Source organism: Ambystoma mexicanum, chromosome 8, assembly GCF_040938575.1.
Source record: "Ambystoma mexicanum isolate Mex_15411 chromosome 8, UKY_AmexF1_1, whole genome shotgun sequence".
Taxonomy (NCBI): domain Eukaryota; kingdom Metazoa; phylum Chordata; class Amphibia; order Caudata; family Ambystomatidae; genus Ambystoma; species Ambystoma mexicanum.
Window position 1 is genome coordinate 1388007478 of NC_090929.1, and position 20569 is coordinate 1388028046.

A 20569-nucleotide genomic window follows, 5' to 3' on the forward strand; every position below is an offset into this window, starting at 1 on the left:
TTACCTAGGAAGGGAAGATGGGTGATGGGGCGGTAGTTTCTCAGGTTGTCAGGGTTCAGTGTTGGTTTCTAGGGAAGCGGGAGGATTTGCCCGGTCTTGAGGGCCGAAGGCAAGGTGCCTTGCATTACAGAGCTTTTGATGATTGTTAGGTAAGTGAGGAGTCTTCATTCATAAGTGTCTTCCATACGAAGGCAAGTAGGATGTCGTCCACATACGATGTGGCCTTGAGAGATGCTAGAACGGCAGTGAGGTCTTCCTTAGTGAGTGTCCTGAAAGTTGTCCAGGAAGTTGTGATTTTGCGAGATGGGACGTGTAGTGTGCTGTCAAATGTACCGTTGATGTCTAAGTGTTGGCAGATCATGCTGATCTTATTGATGAAGAAAGAGTTAATGGCAGTGGATTTCTCAATGGAGTGTGGTGTGGGTGGTTCGGGCAGAGGGTTGATGTGGTGCTCTACTGTGACATTGAGGTTTTGCAAGCACCTCAGCCATAATTGCTTTTAGAAGTACTGTCTGAGATAAATTCACTTATTGGCAATACGATGAGTGAGTGTATTAAAGGTACTTAAAGACAATACTCAAAAAGGACAAGAGGCATTACCTAGGGTGGCAGTTTTGTCTCTGGATTCGATCGCTAACAGATACATGAAAGGCTGTTACTACAAAGGGTCGAACACATTAACACATGACAGCTATAGACAATGAACAAAGTAGAGTGGTACTTAACAGGATAGAATGGAAAATATAGGCAAGCAAAATGCTGCAATAAAATGATTAAACTTCATGCCAACACACATATTGAAGGGAACAAAGAGAGCAGAGGGTGGGAAAATACAAGTAACAACCCCCACTATCCTTCCTTACCTGAAAGGACAGCTCCTGCTTAAAAACAGGGGTTCACTGTTAAAGAATGCAAGGTTAGAAACCAAGTAACACTGTCAAGCACTGCTGGTTTAGCATACAAATTGCACTGTCAAACCTTGCTTGAAACAAGGAGTACTGCCACACAGAGGTGACTGTTGACACAAATATGGGCAGATAAAGAGTCTAGGTTCAGGAATCAAGTAAGCAATAAGGAGCAGACCAACCGCCAAATGCAGGAATTAATAAAAGCTAAAGGTAAACAGGGTCACCCACAAACATGAATGGTGAATCAATGATAAAAGTGAAGCAAAGGGAGGTGCCTAAAACACACAAGACACATGTGTGATCAATCAAAGCTAGCACCTGTAAGCCAGAGGAGTTCTGCTTCCTCCATCATCCTTTACTTACAAGGTTGGAGATACAACTGTGCACAAGAGCTTCTCCGAAATGTGGTCTGCTATGAAAGAGTTTTCTGACTACCACAATCTCAACATGGATCCAGATTGGAAGAGGAATCCAAGCGCCTGGAGATCAATAGGGCCATGTACCAGAAAGTCCACAAGCAAAGTCCAAAACAGGAAAAGTCCCAAGGCAAGACCCCTTGTGGTGGGCATGAAGGTGAATGTCAAGTCGTGATAGTCAGGATAGACAATAATGGGAGCATTGGTGAAAATACATGAACAAGACAATCTTTAGTGTCATGCGCAATGCATGAATATGTGTGATTGTGTAAATGAGGATAAAACGTGAAGCTAAATGAGGTTATACAATTGATTGATTGGGCAGATGGCGCTTTAGACTGTGACAGGGGGTTGACAGACAGGGTTAAGAGATGGATTTGAAATGTTTTCAGGATGCTGCCTACGTAGCTTCTAGAGTTAGAATGCTTTTGTTTCAAGGCCACTAATAGCTTCATGGCAGTGATTCTGATTGGGTGGATTTTAGCCAGAGCACTCAGTTTACTTGCTGAGTATAATTTTTTATGTAGAAATCTTTATGAATGGTGCAAAGGTACTAAAATTGAACTATACTATTGTGGATGAATTCGCTGAGGGTTCCAGTGTGACCACAATATATAATTCAAAGTCTTTTTGCTTATTGTAAGTGTGCCCAAAGAAGGAAGCTGACACAAATGTGGCATGGTGGTGGTTATAAACATTTATTACGGAAAAAGTCCCTCACTATCCCTTTGTTGTAGAGCGGTTTCCCTGCCTCAAACTAATACCAGAGGATCTGTCAGAATGTCTGTCAAAATCAAACTCCACCATCCTGTGTCACACCCTACTTCTATTCCTAACACTACAACTAAAGAATACTCCAACAGAAAGTTCCTTCTCCAGGAGAATGACTCCCATCTCCTGATAGTCGGGTAGTGTTCAAAGAAATGTTCTCTTGCACAAAGGGTGCAAGGGGGAATGTCTCCCTTCCCCTGGCTTGCGGGTTCCACACAATCTTTGCACAACTCCACGTTCTGGACCAGGAGAATGACTCCCTTCTCCTGGTATTGGTCTTTACAGTTCACAGTAAGGCCAGGGGGAATGACTCACATCCCCTGCCATCTCTTGAGTATGTTGCAAGAGCTTTAGCTTCTTCTCCTGGAGAATGACTCCCTTCTCCTGGTGCTTTAAAAGTTCTCTTTCATGTTTTTCCAGTCGATGTATATTTTTCCACTCTCTCTCAGTATTAGCAAAGTCCGAACCCTTCTTTGGTGATCAAGGGACTTATCTTTGCTACTCCCATGAGGAAGCCCTCCTTGGATGTCCAATTCACTTATGTTGCGATCCCAGACCCTTCTCTGGTGGTAAGTGGGGTTATTGCTTCCACTGCGATGAGGAAGTTCTCGGCAGAGGCTCAGTTCCCTTTTGTTGGGGTCCTAGACCATTATCTGGTGGTTAGTGATCTTATTGCTGCCCCTGCAATGAGGATATTCTCCTGAGATACTTGTTTCGCAATTGTTAGGGTGCCTGACCCGTCTCTGCTGGTCAGTGGGTTTATTGTTGCCACTGCACCTAAAAGCTCTCCTCGGATGTTTGTTGCACAATTTTTAGGGTCCCCGACCCGTCGCTGGTAATCAGTCATCTTATGTTGTCCGGCAGTTTTTTCATTACTACTGGGATGAGGGAGATCCTAGCTGATGCACGTTTCACTCTTCCAGTGTCCAGTAGCTACTTAATTACTATTGGGACAAGGGAGATCCTCCCTGACGCACTCTACAGAGTTCTGTTTTCCAATAGCCCTATAGTTGTCACTGGGGTGAGGAACATTGCATTGTGTCCCCCTCTCCACCACCCCTATAACCCTGCTGGGTCTCCCGTGCCTCTATTTACCTTCTCGTGGGATGCGATACGACACCGGTCCTTCCTGGGGTGGGATTCCCTGTTGTCAGCTTCCTCTGCTTTTCTCGTCTGCTTCGTCGGTCTGAGTGCACCTCTGCCGTCCTTTACTCCTTACAGTCTTGGCTACGCTCTTGGACCTGACAGTCCACCTTGTTGCAATCATGCCACTGCTTCTTCCATTTAGCCTCTTAGTTGGGTCTGCTCCCTTCAGACCCACGATGGACTCTCGCAGCCTGCCTCTGGCGTACTCTGCACAGACTTTCTTTCAAACTTTACTAGGAGTTCGAACCTCCCAGGCTCCAGCTGACTCCTGGCTTTCCCGCGATCGGACACACTATAGTCCATCTTCTCTTTCATGTGTATGCCTGGGACTCCGCCCCAGCACAGCATCCACATCTGTAGTCATTGTCTCTTTGGCATTCCTCATGCCTCCGGTGAGCCACCTCGTGGCAGTACTTAAGAGTTGGTTATTCTTCATTCTTCTTGTGTTCTTCCTCATCTCAGTATGTTCTTTTCTGGCTATATCCTACGTACTATAAACGTACATGGCTTTACTCTCAATGAAGTGGCTCAGAATGGAGGGTGGCTAGGGAAGGTTGGGGAGTGACATTTCTCAACGCGCTGTACCCTGGGTGATCGTCCTTGTCCCTACAGGGGGACTCCCTTCTCATGAGGTCCTCCGCATTATTGAATAGCAGCCACATCTCCCTAGCATCATGGGAAAGGCCCCCCTCTCTGCCCTTGGGGAGAAGTGACAACACCATGGGAATCGTCACATTATACAGTTATCAATATGTATTGGCATACAGGAAGAGATGTGCTTTCATTTTCAAAAAATCTATGCAATATATTTGCCAGTAGCTTTACCAACAGGTGTTTCATGTCTTTCTACGCTTTTATCCAGCCATGAATACTGTGTTAACCAGTACAATGGCTGGTGTACACAGCTCCTAGTTTTTCCAACATGGAGTATTTGAACTGTATTGAGGAGTTATTGATCAACTAACAAGGCCAATGGTGCAAAAGGGGGATGTGATTTGCATGCAGCAGTAACTACTTTTTTTTGTACAGGACGGATGCCATTCCCATTACATGGCCATACCATCAGGCATCACAGTTCAACGATAAACAGGTCAACCTAGTAATTGACCAAATAAGTATACAAGAAAAACCCATTATGATGCATTGATTATGAAAGATAAAATAGCAGCTCTGCATCTATTACAAAGTCCTTCAAGGTGTCACTCTGATCTTTATTTATGATTCATTTATTTACACTACTTACAGAAAAATTAATCACAACAGGCAACACATCAAGTTCCACATGCATAGGTGAAGTTAATACTAGAGGCATCTCAATGTAATACTGATACTATCAAGGTCCTGAAGGAACACATTGATGTGAAACACATGCTGGCCAGAAATTACAATGGTTTGCAATTCAAGGATCGGTTGGCCCCCAGGAATAGAAGAAGTGAGTATTGTATGTGTATCTTACTTTCATTTATCATTATGTTCAATACACAAAAAACAATAAAACCACCATGAGAACCTAGGTATTTGTGCATTGCATCGTGATCAAGGTCGACCTTTTCTCAGAAGTATGCATATGCGAGAATACCAAACAGGTGAGGTACTTCCAGAGCAACAATAACAGCAGAGATCAACTTTAATGTTAGGTCAGTAAATGGCAGTTCTTCCTCATCACCTGTATTAATTTCATTTGATACTTTTTGGTCTACCTGCAAAGACACCAGTATCACCTTTATGCAGGGCTAAGAACCGCAAGATGCAGCGGTCAAGTTGTTGATCTGACCTAAAGGGAGCTTGAGTGTTACTGTCAATTTTGCATTGCACTCAAGGCCGTACCAGAGTTTTATGATGTGGTACTTTATGCAGCAAAGCAAGCACAATATCATTCCGAGGGGCAGGAAGTCGCCTTCACCAACGCCATGTGCGCAAGTGAACAGAGCATTGACTTTAAGGCTGCAACCGCAAACTGGCTGACCCTCTGTTCCTGCTAGATGAGAGTGGTGCAAATACCCAAGTAATGCTAGAGGGCAGCAGGTGCATGCACTCTAGAATCAGGCCACTTTGAGTATGGAACGATTTGAAGGTAACGGTCACAGTGGCTTTGACGTCTGGACGAAGGTGGAGGAGGTGATATCACAAGGACTAAGACCAGAGCACCTAGAGATGTGCTTTGTAGCTATAAGCAATGAGCCTAACAGCCATAATTCCCTACGAATTGGCAAGACCATGCATGTTCCTTTGCTTGCCCATGTCTTTCACTCTGCTGTGACACATTTCATCTGTAATTACCAGCCAGTAAAGGACATGATTGCCATGGGCCAGCAGTTCACATTTCAGCTCAGCCCCCAGTGCAAGAAATAGGCTGTGCTAATTACAGGTGCTCCATGAGCTGCCACAGTGCCACTTGAAGAACACAATTGGCCTCTGCTAGACTCCTAGTGCGCATATGTTGTAATGGCTAAGGGCACAGTGCAAAACCATCATTGATTATTGCAAGAGGTACAGATGAACTTTAGTTATGGCATTCTTTATTCTTTATGCCAATTCAGTGCAGCTGCTGTCTGTAGACTTGTGTTTGCTGAAGACTTATGAGGAGGTCTCGATGAAAGGTAGCAAGCAGAGTGCATCACTCACTAAGCAACTGCCACTGTTTACCTGCTAGAACTCAACCTATCCAACATGATTTGGCTGGGGAGGTGATACAGAGCAACTGGGGAGGGATGTGTTATCAACCTGGCACGCTGTCCGCAGATAACTTCAATGAAAGATAACACTGAATACCTAAATTACTTGTTTTGTGACCCACGTTTCAGGATCATAGAGGCTGTATTTCAGCCATGTGAGAATTCTGAGAAACCAGCAGAAATAGACACAGTTCACATGTGCAAGAATGCACTGATGCAGCAGGTGGAAGTTAGACTGCATACCACAAACAGATATGTCAAGAACACTCTCTTATTCATCATCAGGGAGTGTGTTGCTCTTGGTGCCTAAACCACGTGACCCATCTTCTGTGAACACTAGTGAATATAGTGATGGGCTGTAGTTGGAGAACCTGTGGAATAGGCACCTCACTCAATCATGAATCTTCAACAAGGGCTGGTCTAAACGAGCATTCACAGGAATATCAGAAGCTTGCATGGTGAATGCACATCTACTTGATGTATGTCACACAATTAGGGACGATGATCAACTACAGTATTGGTTCAGTAGGTAGGTCATCTATCCAGCACCCCTTGCAAGAGTTGCCATAGAATCCCTCAGCTGCCCCCCTGTGAGGTACAGTAAGAGCAAGGATTTAGTTGTCCTGAGGCTGTTGTATCTGACCACAGGAGAAGCATGGCAGTGCCCAATATTACAAAGTTGAAATTAGTTAACATGAACCAACACTACATTCAGGGGGACTATGGCAAGACCCATAGCCATAGCCATACCCGCTTAGATGTTAAAGAAGTATTGTCTGCTTCAGGTCACACACTAAAAATGGAGAGTAGGGATATTTTGTGTGGGTAGTGGTCCTAAGACAGAAATCTCTGGTTATTGACTATGATGTGGGTGAGGTGTGACTGTCCTATCATGACATGAAGCCATATACATTTGCGTTATTACTCTCCTAGTCTTAAATCCTGCTCCTGCTATTTTAAAACCTCAGTTGTTTCAGAAAGACCTACCTTTCAAAAGGCCTGAGAGCTGCCGGCATGAGAATGTTTTGTGCCCATCCTGCTACCTAAAAGCAGCCAACATGAGAATGTGGTTTTCCCTGTGCTACATGAAAGAGGGAGACCTAGATATAACATTCTTCTCTGGGTTTCCCTGGTGATGGTGGGTGAAGGGTAGGTTATAAATAGGGGATACAAAACAGACCAAAAGAGTATTTGCAGGGAGATGTCAGCAAGCATAGAGACAGTGGCGGTGAGGCAGGGGTGGTCAAGGGGGATGGGGGTAGAATGTGCTGGGAACGTGTCAGATCTCCCTCCAGAGTGTAGGAGATGAAGTTGACAGCAAATATGTTAGTGCTGTTTTTGATACTAGGGGATAGGCACAGTGTTTCAGTGGTGGTGTGGGAGAAGGAGTAGAAGTGAGAGAATGCACAGGTTGGGCGAGGGACAGAGAGACTGAGGAGGGTAATAGAGGGCAGGGTGCTAAAATGGCTAGTCCATGTGAAAATATGGAATGCTTCTCACTGGGCACACAGGTGAGCCTCAAGAGCATCTTGGATGGCCGTGTATTCCTGCTCCTCCCAACTGACCACCGCCACTCAATGCAAGTCATTTGTGGCTGCATGCTGGAACAGATGATCATGCCAGCTGCTCACCTTCCATCACACTGGGGTGGGGCGCCACCTGAGGGAAGAGGGCCTGATAGCTGAAGCCAGTGCTGCTGCCTGTGATTGGCACGCTTTCAAATCCTGCCATGTTCTGCATCTTGGTGGGGAACGATTTGCATATCAAGATGTGCTAGCAAATGCTTCCTTTGCGTCATGGAGGAGGTTGCCATAGTGCTGGGTGTGGCAGATGGCATATGCATATAATATAATGACTGATGCCACCACTAAATGTGTTCACACATTATAGTTGGACCCAGTGCATAACGCTCAGGCTTCTTGCCCAGCTTGCGTAGAACTGCTCACGCCTCTTCCTTCCACTTTCCCTCAGATGGAGGAAGCATTACTGCAAACACAGAGGAGGGCCTCGACAAGAAGGTGTTGTGGCAGTATCATTTCAGGTGTCTCCTCCTTTAGCTCACGTTGCCTCCATAGCATGGGAGCCACCTGCATCAAGCCTGTCAGCCTCCTCCTTCTCTGACTGCCATGCCTCTAGCTGCTTGCCTTCTTCCCCCATATTCTCATCTGCCACCTCCTGCCCCTCTTTCTACACCTCCCACTGCCTCTCAGTCATCTCCTCCTGCCTTGCATCCTGTTCCACCACCTCATATATCATCCATCGCCCCTCATCCATCTTTTAATGTTCCACCTCATGCTGACACTTACCTGCCTTTTAAGGTCCCCCCTCCTGCTGCCTGTTAATGTCTGCCTCCTTGTGTTCCATCTCTTGATGCTCCTCGTCTGCCTCTTCATGTTCCTCCTCCTACTGTCCCTCAATGTTTGCTTCTTCATGTTTCACCTTCTGCTGCCCCTCCATCTCTGGCTCCTCCTACTCCACCACTTCCTGTGGTCTGCCCCCTTTCTCACCCAAAGATGAGACGCTGCCAAAGAGAGCCACCTGTTCGAAAACAATTGTGGGGGTGGGGCGCGAAGGGAAATGGTTACAAAGGTTTCTACTGGTACAAAGGGTTTCAGATCAGGTTTCTATTCTTTATTTTTGGGCTGATGTAAGGGCTGGAGGTTCAAAAGAACAACCCCACAACGCTCCTCAAATGGTTTTCACAAAGTGTTTCTTTGGTTATATTTGTTTTGTTCTTTTGAGGAGGATGGGAAAATGGGGTGGAAAAAGGAAGCCAAAAAAATAAAATCAAGAAGGGAATAACAAATGACTTCTCAAAGAAGACATCAGATTCTAAGGAACTTCACAAAGAAAGCACAATACAAAATACAATTAAACTAACAGGTAAATGGCATGTAAAATGGAAACCCAAACAATGGTCTTGGGGTCTCCGTCGAAGCTCTCCTGCTCTTTCCCTTTGTGTGTCAGCCCTGCTGCACCCTCTAACAGAAAACCCAGGCAGGACCAGGGCCTTTTCTCATCCACCTACCCTCTACAGCTCATTGGGGGCTCAGACTGGACTGCAGAGTTTTGTGGGACATTCAAATCCACAGTACGGCTGTGATTCTGGGCTGCAGACAGGTCCTGCAAGTTCACAGAAATGGCACACATTGATGCAATTATTCTGCTAGTCCACCAGATCTCTATGGGGGGCCAGGGGGGGTGGCCCTTAGCCACATGGCAAAGGAGAGCATGAATGCCATGGCCATCTGAAAGCAGTGCGAAAAGGACACAGCATCACTGCTCCCCATTCTAATCTGCACTAATTATCCCTGAGGTTCAGCAGGTGGCCCCAGGTGACTGTGCTTGGAAATGCCTGTGCAATGTCTACTACACACAAGACAAATGCACTGGTTATTATGTCAATGCTTGTTCCTAATGCATTAACACATATGGAGCTTTGTTGGAGGGAATTATTGGTGCAAATCCACTCACGCCTCCTCTGTTCATATCTTACACTGGTTTGTTCCCACCAGTCAACTGTTGGGCATTTTGGGAAATAATTAATTTCATAAACATCGTGCTTTCTGATTGGCTGTTATTTTCTTCCAATGACCGACTATGATGTTTTTCTTCACCACTCTTCTTCCAGCTTTACATTATGTTTATCTAAACTATTCCACACCCTTGTGCGATATTCTTCCATGAGGAAAGCACCTTTCTCGATGGTGTCTTGTACATCAGCTTTTCGTGCTCTCCCCCCCCCCTAAGCACCCAAAACATATGTTGCTCGCTATCATGTTGAACCATCCATTCATTGGTAGCTAAGAGAGAGGGAGCAGAGCTCACAGGGAGAATAGTGTGTGGTGGTTGAGGTTGGCAGGAAGCCAGGTATTGAGTAAATATATTTGGATGGCGGTGCAGAAAAAAGGCCCATGCAAACGAGGGCGCGATTGGCAGCTCTCTAGGTATGTTTCCAAAAATATTTGAAAGGAGATGGGAGCGAGCCTTAGCAAAGTGGAAAAGATTGGCCAGAAGCGAGGTATCATATTAGCATGTAGACAGATATTAGGAAGGTGTGATTGGGGGGAGGGGCACTGATGAACAGTTGCATGATGGAAGCTATTTAAAAAAATATATTTGAATGGATGTGGGAGTGGAGGCCTGGATGCATTTGTTAGTTTTTAGATTTGATGGTTTTGTAGGCATCCCGGGCAGGGTGGAATGGTAGCGGACAGCCAGATATGTTTTGTATCTTTGGGGAAGGATATGTTATGGTTAGGTCCTCAGTAACTCCATTCCACATGCCAACACAGCTGATCCACTGGTGACAGTTAAGTTGAGGGGGAAGGGAAACAAGGGGGGGTTGAGTCATGTTCAAAATATAGGCGCTCATTACGAGTATGACGGTCCGGATACAAGGGTGCCGGTAGCAATGTATCAGCACCCTTTCTGGACTGCCATACTCTGAGAATGATGTTGGTGCCACGGATCCCCTGACCTGCAGGGAAATCAGACCCTAACGGCATGTCTCTCACTGAAGCATCGGCACCGTTAGCTATGGTGCTTCAGAGTCCCCACCACGAGAATGGGGATCTCCCGTTCCGCCGCCACTTGTGATATCCCGTTGGCACCGGGATATCGGGCGGCAGAATCGGTGTTACGGGGTTGGCAGCAACCCACCGGTAGCACTGGCGGGTTATCACCAACCTTGTAATGAGGACCATGTACTTGTATGTTATCAAGGGATAGCAAAGCCTCCCTACTAACATGCATTATTGGCCATCAATGAAGTTGGGGCCAGGGCACTAATGTCGGGTACAAATTCATACTTGTGTTTTTTAGAATCAATCCACCTCACAGGCAACCCACAATAACTGCCCTAGGTTACTAAGGCAGAATAGCATTGTCAACATGATATGTCTATCTACTTCACAATTGCATAAGCATCTTAGATCTTCAATAATACAAATTGTATTTTTTGCAGTGGAACCAGAATTTAAGTATGTTGGAAATATGCATGGCAATGAAGTGTTGGGCAGAGAACTTCTCATTCAGCTGGCAGAGTTCATGTGCGAAGAGTATCGGAGAGGTAACGAACGAATCACGAATCTCATTCACGGCACGCGCATCCACATTCTGCCCTCCTTGAACCCGGACGGGTATGAGATTGCTGCAGACCAGGTATGTATGCGCAGGAATTTTCAAAGCGCGCATCTAGCGTGCAAGCAATGACGCAATCACTGGAGGTTAAGAACAATGATGAGCAGGGCGAGGGATTTGGGGCATTCAGAGTAGGATGAGGTGTTGACTGAAGAGTTTGGTCTTGAATTATTTTCTGAAGTGCAAGACGCAAGGGCATTCCTGAAGCCGATTGGTTGTCCATATTACGGGTACCTTGCAGGGGACAGCCTGTTTCCTGTTTTTTTAGATCCGGTGGAGCCTGGAAAGATTTGGCTGTGGGTGATGCATGGAATTCCTGATAGTTTGAGGGTTTTGGCCAGGTAGACTAGATGTTGGACTTCATAGCCTTGTAAGCGATGCTGCATGTGCGCGTAGTGTGCTATACCTAAGCCTTCACCTCGGGTTGCTTCTAAAATGAACCATGTCCTAGATCGCACAGTCATTCATTTGCATATGCTTTACTTGGGTTATCTGGCTTCTGCTGTGAGAACACATAAACATAGGTGTGTCATTAAACATGTAATGCTTCTCTAATGTAAAATTGCGAAATATGCACAAGTCACCAGTTTTACACACACAATTGGACAGCTGGAACCCAGTAATCATGTCTTAGCTGAAACTCACAATGCTTCCATCTCTGATCCTTACCAATCAAACTCATCACCCCTAAACAAGGCATCAGAACCCCTTTGGTCGCAACTTGGACAGCGGTGCCTCTTTGCAAAACATAGTCATGGGCGGAAGGAGACTCTCTGTAAGAAGCACTGACTTCTGGAACATTCGCTCGTAAACTCTTTAAGAGATCGCCAGCCTTCTCCATTGAACCCAAAAGCTCTGGAAAGCTAGCTTCCCCCAAGCCTATCACTAATCCGTATACTCTTTTAGACCATCTTGCAAGGGGCCATACGGCTATTGTGATATGTTCGTGCCTTACAAATGTCAAAATATATGAATACATAAGGGAATCATTACCCCAGTGCACTTGAGCACACAGTGCTCAGCATGTTTACTGTCCTCGGCTGGATTGAAACATATGAACTGAATACTTCAGGGGGGGTGCTTTCCTCTAATGCAGCATATGGAATCAGGATTGGTTGACTTGAGATTCCTATTTTATTATATTCCTAACCCCATAACTGATGAGCTATTATGCATGTCTATGCAAATAGGACGAGCATACTCGTCCGCAGCACTTTCTACATGTCTTTGATACCTGGTTGCTTTACCTGACTCATAATATAACTGCAATACAGTCTACAGTTCTAAGTCAGTTGCCCGTCAGTGGAATGCTGCCAGTTAAAAACATTGCCACCGCCATTCACATTTAATAGGTTTTCTTTTTCAAGTGGGTACCAACCTGTACCTTGTTGCCCACCATCTATATGCCTAACCCATGTACAATTATTTTATTTTTTAAACGGGAATACTGCCAAGTGATATTTACAGGTAGCATTCTAATGCCGGAGAAATAACCTATTACGATATTCAACATGTCCGAACTCCCAGACAGCAAGTGCAGTTAATCTAATACTCACGATTTAAAGTCACCTTGTTTGTTTCTTTCAGCTGCATTTTGGTGTATGCCGATGCAGACTTTTCCTGGGGAAAATGGATCTCCCTGGGCTACGTTTGCACCTGCCAAGTCCATCGCCTTATACAATGGAGATTTCCTTCCTGGGAATGATACTCCGCTTGCGCGGATCCTGCACGCTTGCGGCGTGGACATTGTGATTCACACAGAATCTGCTGATTGCCATTGAGTGTGCCTGGTTTCCAGGCACACTTAAAAACTAGGAGCAATCATTAGAAATCAATGGCAGATGTTGGCCACTACGCAATGGCGGCCGTCATTACTGATGTGCTCCAGTCACAAATGCACTTTCTTTGCTATTCCGATCATCTCAGATATCTTTAACATCTATTCCAAATCTAAACCAACATTTCTGCATATACGTGAGTAAATCACTGCTTTTCAGACGGGAACCCCCTAATCTTGCAAACTGTCTACCAGTACCCCCAAAAAAGCAACTCAAACTGAACACTCGACCTAAGTCCCCAGGACCACTGAAATAGATGCTAAAAAACAGGCGTTAAAGAGTAATGCCAGCTTTAACCTACTGCACAGATTGGGATTTCCCTGTCCACCTGCCTCGAGCACTTAAATGTTTTCATTCTGCCGTTAAAACAATGGATTCCTATGGAATCTGCCTGTTTTTAGCCCTAAAAGCAGGAAGATTCCATAGGAATCGATTTTAAATGCAATCCGCAATCGTTAATTGTAGTTGGCATTTATACTTTTTGCACAACTTCATGGAAACATAATGTGTTACCCTGGCTTTTCAAGGTTTAACACGTTTTTTTCCAGTACATTGCACAAATGTCTGAAATTACCTGGAGCAAGCGAATTGCTCGGAAGGATATACGTTGCCCCACCCCCACCCTCAACCCCCTCTGTATTTACCACTTTCGATTCGAAATGAAGCCCAGAATCTTCCAGACTCAATTATGATCAAAAACCTCTGGAAAAGCAGGGCGGTCATAGGCAGCGACGCAGCTCGATGTTTCATTGCACAGTAACTTATTCAAGACCGCTGGCTCAACTATCTGGGGCCAGTGCCAAGCACGCCTGATTACACGTGATCAGTCTTACTTGATTTCTCAAACTGAATTTGGCATCAAAATTACCTTCCCTTGGTCCTAAACTCAATTTTTTTCTCCTAAGGGCCCAGATTCAAACGGCTATCTGACTGGCAGGAACAACATCCGGGAGGTGGATCTCAACCGGAACTTTCCGGATCTGAACACCCTTATGTACTACTATGACAAAAATGGCGGGCCCAATCACCATTTGCCTCTGCCAGATAACTGGTTTGCTCAGGTAAGGAATTCGGGGAACCCTAGCATCTATAACGGCATCATGTGCACTCTTCATCCCAGCATCCTCTCTAATACAAAATTCATGAATTCATCTTTTATAATGCGCTTAATAACGGAAACCGGTCTCTAAGCGCGGCACCAGGATTTGAACCTGTGCTGCTCTGTGTTGTCTTGATTGTTTTGCCCCTGAGCTATGTTATGTTATGTTACTTTGCATTTATGTAGCGCCTTATGTACCATTGGTATGGTTTCAAGGCGCTGGTAGGTTGAACGCCCTTGGGAACCGAAGTTCAAGTCAGTAGAGAGAGGTAGAAGGAGTCAAAAGGTGCGTGTGAGCACCGGATATGTGTGCAGCTGGTGTGGCATTCGTGTGATAGCTGCTTCTTAGTGGTAGGTGTGGTGGTTGAGAGATCAAGAGTATGTGTTCGTTCTGAGAGGTTGTTATCCAGATCGATTCTGGCTGCGTTAGGCCTGAGGAGAACGCCTAGGCTGGAGGGTGTGTAACCAGCAGTGTTTAGTTAGGGTGATGGGGAGTATGAGGCAAAATGAGGGTATGAGAACAGCTATACCGAATGGTGTCATAGTATCGCTGTGTTCTAGTTGAGTGGTGGTGTAAAAAAGAGTGTAAGCGTGGAGATGGGATATGGTGGTTTACCTTAGGTGCTTGCGATCGAGCCCAGTCCAATAGTTCCATGTACTCCATCTGTTCCATGTACTCAGACTGTTCTACGCATTACGACCTTTTCAAGCACTCAAAACCGTTCGTTTCAATGCTCTTTCAAACGTTCATGCACTCCAAAGCATTCCATGCAAGTCATGCCATTCTATGCAATCCAATTCGTTCCATGCACTCCAATCCGTTCCACGCACTCCAATCCGTTCCATGCACTCCAATCCGTTTCATGTATTCCAAGCCATTTTGTGCACTCCAACCATTTTATGCACTCCAACCATTTTATGCACTGCTCCTTTCATTCGTTCTACCCACGTTATCCTTTCTCCATGCATCATCCATCCACATACGTCATCTTCACATGTTCCATCCACTTCACTGGTTCCACCTATTTCACACGTTCAATCCACTTCACCCGTTCCACCCACTTCTCCGGTTCCACCCACTTCACAGGTTCCAGACACATCACCCATTCGTCCACCTACTCCATCTGTTCTACCATTTCATCTGTTCCGCCCACTTCACCCATTCTACACTTGTTCGTCTGTTCCATCCACATATTTCACCCGTTCCATCCACATACTTCACCGGTTCCTTACACATATATCACCCATCCCTTCCACATATTTCACCCGTTCCAACCTGTTCACCCTTTCCACCCTGTTCATTGGTTCCACCCTGTTCATCGGTTCCACCCTGTTCATCGGTTCCACCCAGTTCATCCGTTCCACCCAGTTCATCCATTCCACCCAGTTCATCCATTCCACCCAGCTCATCCATTCCACCACAGCTCATCCATTCCACCTAGCTCATCTAATCTATTCAGTTCATCCATTCCACCCAGTTCATCCGTTCTACCCAGTTCCAAAATTCCAACCACTTCACCCGTTCCTTCCAACCACTTCACCTGTTCCTTCCAACCACTTCACCCATTCCATCCACATACATAATCCGTTTCCTCCACACTTGACATCTGCTCTGCACTCTACACCCGCTCCACACTCTACACCAGCTCCACACCCGCACCACATCACTGGTTCCACCTATTTCACACGTTCAATCCACTTCACCCGTTCCACCCACTTCACCGGTTCCACCCACTTCATCAGTTCCAGACACATCACCCGTTCATCCACCTACTCCATCTGTTCTACCATTTCACCTATTCCGCCAACTTCACCCATTCTACACTCGTTCCTCTGTCCCATCCACATACTTCGCCCGTTCCATCCACATACTTCACCCGTTCTTTACACATATATCACCCGTCCCTTCCACATATTTCACCCGTTCCACCCTGTTCACCCGTTCCACCCAGTTCATCCGTTCCACCCTGTTCATGGGTTCCACCCTGTTCATCGGTTCCACCCAGTTCTTCCGTTCCACCCAGTTCATCCATTCAACCCAGTTCATTCATTCCACCCAGCTCATCCATTCCACCACAGCTCATCCATTCCACCCAGCTCATCTAATCCATCCAGTTCATCCATTCCACCCAGTTCATCCGTTCACCCAGTTCATCCGTTCCACTCATATGCTTCACCCGTTCCAACCCCATACTTCCTCCGTTCCATCCACATACTTCAATCGTTCTCTTCAATAAATTTGACCCATTTTGTCCACATACTTCATCCGTTCCTTCCTCATATATTACCCATCTTGTCCATATACATCATCCATTCTTCCAGATCCATCTTCCGTTCCTACCACCTAACTTCCCCCGTTTCTTCCCTTACTACACCTGTTTCTTCCAGCCACTTCACCCGTTTCTTCCAGCCACTTCACCCATTTCTTCCAACCACTTCACCCGTTCCTTTCAACCACTTCACCCGTTCCTTCCAACCACTTCACCCATTCCATCCACATACATCATCCTTTTGCGCCACACTCGACATCTGCTCTGCACTCTACACCCGCTACGCACTCTACACCGGCTCCGCACTCGCACCATACTCTACATCCACTCAACAACCCACATCGTCTCAACACCAACGCACCCTGCATCTGCTCAACACCCTAAATCTGCGCAACACCCTAAATCTGCTCAACACCATCAAGGCCTACATCCGCTCAACACCCTAAATCCACTCCACTCTATTATCCACTCACACCTTACATCCGCAACACAACCTACATCCGTACCATGCTCTTCTCTGCTCTGCGCTCTTATCTGCTCTGCGCTATCATCCGCTCTGCACACTCATCCACTCTATCCGCTCTATGTGCGAGCGGTGCTCCTCTACTTCCCCCAATTTTATTTTTTTTTACGGTTCCTATACTTTGATTTTAAAAAGAAACCGTTCCAGAATGGTTTCGTTTTAAAATAAAAGGGAAGGAAGAAGTTGAAACATTCCCTTAAAAGCAGGTGTGTTTGTTTGAGGGTTTGGATTGCTCGTGGGAGGGGACGTGGCAATTTGATTAGTGGGGGGCTGGAGCCAGCCAGCGAAGAACAAAGTTCCACTACTTCTTTTCGTACACTTCAACCACTAGTATCATTGTACGATAATAAAATATGCCCTCAAAAGCTGTCACTGGCATTTGAAAAGGAAATTAAGGGACAATTCAATAAGATTGGCTGTGACTAGTTAGTACTGAGGCGGCTCACGAGTGGCATAAAATGCTAGACTCTGCAGATGTGGATCTGGCTATACAAATGCTTTTCTGATGTCAGATTCTCCCCACCCTCGGACTATGAGCCATAGGGAAGTGCTGTGGGAGCGGATGGCACATACCAAATCGCCTCCCTCAGGCATAATCTGATGATCGCCTGAATATTAAAGTCCCCCGACTGCATGCTAAAAGGCGTACTCATGTAAATGCATGGCAAATAATCAGTGTGACATCTATATATTTCTAAGTAAACTCCATGGGGCTCATTATGAGTTGGGCGGTATTTCAGCGGTAAATATGCCGGAATACTGCCAAACGGAATTACCATTAGCACCACTTGGTCCGGTGGAATTACGTGTAGGTAATTGGAGCGAGAAAAGTGTAGGTAATTCTGTTACCGCCAATCTTCTCCTGCACCACCATACTCGTAAGCAGCCCCCATGTCTAATGCATTTGATTATTACTATTGAACTCCGAACCAATCAGAAGAGGCACCGGAAGAAAAAAAAAAGACACATTCTCAAATGTATTACTTATAAAAACCAGTTACAAGAAACTCAAGCGCATTACCCTACTGAAGTGATTTGCTCGTTAGCAAATCTATCCCTCAAGCTATACTTTATGATGTCTACAGGATACCCTTTGGAAAACTACAACAGTGGTGAAGTGTCCGAGTTTAAAACCTGCCAAAATCTATGCGCAGAGAGAGTTACATTAAGCAAGAAATTGCACCGGTATGCTATAATCCTCTGAAAGTCTGCCAAAAAGTCAGGGCCACAAATAAACATTGCATGTTCTGTTTCTCCTGTCATTTTTTTATTGTATTCATTCTTCTTTGTATTATATTGTCCCCTTTGTAGGTGGAAGCAGAAACAAAAGCAGCAATCGAATGGATGTCGCTTTACAATTTTGTCCTCTCAGCGAACCTGCACGGGGGAGCGGTGGTGGCAAACTATCCATATGACAAATCTAGGGAAGTGAGATTAAGAGGTAATCGACGCACCGCACTTACCACAACACCCGATGACAAGATCTTCAAAAAGGTAAAGGGGCTGGAAGGGGCTTGGTACTGTACACATGTTCCATGGGTTCAAGGTTTATTTAAGCAACAACAATGCTTTCCAAGGGCTGTTACCACCTGTTGATGGCCTTCAGCACGTGAGGGCCATTAACGAGAGCCAAGGGATGTTACCACCTGATGATGGCTGTAGGAGGGAGCATTTTTGCTAGTAGAACATTCCACTCAATAAGTGTACAATATTCTGTTCAAAACAAAAAATAAGATAAAAGTAACACATTTTAATGTTGCGACAGAAGTCTTATAGCTGTCATTATTGCCTTCTGCCACTGTATCATCTGCAAAGGAACTGCCAACATTCCAATGTTCCAAATAAGCTTGATATACCTGGCCTGAAGGGACGTAGAGGGCATTATAGCCCCTTAGGGCCGAGTTAAATCCCTGAGCAAAGCAAGGTCATTGAATGCGGTATAAGGGACCATAACACCCAGTTCGGCCTGTGGTCCATGTCAACAAAGCTATTATGTAAATGTTAATGTGAAAGGTATTTGTAGCTCAGTGTCACCACCGGAGTGGTCACCAGGCGCTCTGGCGGATCTGAAAAGTTGAGTCTGAAGAAGTGGAGGGTGTCGGGGGGTTAGTGGGGTGTAGTGGGAATAGGATAGTGAGAGATTGTGATGTTCTCTTGGCGGCTTTGCTTCAGTTTGCACCGTTCGCTGAGCTTAAGTGCAGTTTTTGGGTCGGTACAAAATCCCATATGCTGGTTTGCAAGGTTATGTGTTTTTAGTCTGTTGTTGGAAAGTGGTGAAGTGTGTGTGAATTGCTGTGCCGAGAGGCGGTTGTGTGTGTTTCTGTATGAGAGGCGTAGACAGAAAGTTGAGGTTTTAGAGTTGGGTTAGCAGAATTTCCTTATCTCTTTGCGATTCTGTGCTCAGCATCTATGATTATCCTGCGTGTTTGGTATTGTAATTTGTACGCATAATTGGCAGGGTTGTTGGGGAGTGGCAGTTTTCTTCTGTGTTACTCTATTGGTGTGTGTACGTGGCTGTTGCTATCGTGTTTCCCTGCCCTGGGTTGGCAATGTTTAGGTTAGGGGGTTCTGGTCCCTCCCTGCCCCTCCCATGTGGGGTCCTTAACTGCCTACGTTTCCTCTGTGGATTAGCGGTATGTGGACACGGGTGGTCGCATGTCCCCCCACCTTTGGGTTAGGGAAGATTAAGTTAGGGCCATGGGTAAACTCGTGTTCATGGTAGACATGGGTGGTCTGGAGCAAACAGCCAGGTTTTGAGTAGTTTCCTGAATTCCAGATGTTCTATTGTGTTGCGTATGTATTTTGGTCGATCGTTCCAAGTTGTTGCTGCCAGGTGAAAGAAAGATGATCGTCCCGAGTTTTCTTTTTCAGTATGGTTTTGGTTCTAAGAGAATGCTGCTGCTTGATCTGAGTGGCCTTGTCGGTTGGTAGACAGTTATTATTTCAGGAACTCTGCTCTTTCTTTGGCTGTGGATTGCTCTGTGTGTTATGCACATCATTTGGAACTTTATTCAGTGTTTTATTGGCAGCCAGTGTAGCATTTTCCGTGCTGGGGTAATGTGTTTTTTTCATGGTAGTTTGAGCAGGAGTCTGGCTGTAACATTTTGGATGCGCTGACCGTTTTTTAATAGTCGTTCTGGCATTCTTAGGTATAGGCTGTTGGCATAGTCTATTCTGGACATGTTCAGTGCAATGATGGTGAGTGTTTTGTGGGTGGAAGAGAGGAATGGTAATCCTTTTTACTGCATGTAGGGGGAAAAAACCTTTCTTGATGATAGTGTTTACTTGTGGTTCAAGTGTTAGTTTGTTGTCCATCAAGACTCCTTGATGGCCCCTTCTGTGCACTCACCCAGGTATGCACTCATACAAGTCTATAATATAAAGCTATTATAACCCCTCTCGCTCTTTCATGAGAAAGAATAATGCCTCAAAAGGGGGGATGCCAGTACTGCCTTTAAATTGCTACATAATAAGCAGGATAGCATTCTCTGCTTTCTGGGGTCATGCCCACTCTGCTTTGATATATACATTAACTTGGGTATGCACAGGTCTGTTGATAGTATATAAGTTTGCATGGGCCGTCATAGGGAATTGGCTTCAGGTAACTAGGAATTCCTCGCACTGGCACTCCATTCCAATTTGTTTTGCAGGCGATGTGGCTCAACAGTATGTAATGGTCTGCTCTCTGGTTGGCTCCCTTCTGTTCTGGCATAGATAAGTTAAAAATGTTGGAATACCCAGATGTTAAGAAGCACTGGCCCAATACTTTTCATCCCTTACT

General features: G+C 45.5%; 1 protein-coding gene across 1 annotated transcript in view; it reads left to right on the forward strand.

Annotated features, from left to right (window-relative positions):
- Positions 1–20569, forward strand: part of CPN1 (carboxypeptidase N subunit 1) — a 391203-nt gene that overhangs the window by 177825 nt on the left and 192809 nt on the right. Inside the window, exons 2-4 of the mRNA XM_069611516.1 lie at positions 10883–11079; positions 13802–13957; positions 18100–18282. Coding sequence (XP_069467617.1) covers positions 10883–11079; positions 13802–13957; positions 18100–18282 — 536 coding nt within the window. The remainder of the gene's footprint in view (positions 1–10882; positions 11080–13801; positions 13958–18099; positions 18283–20569) is intronic.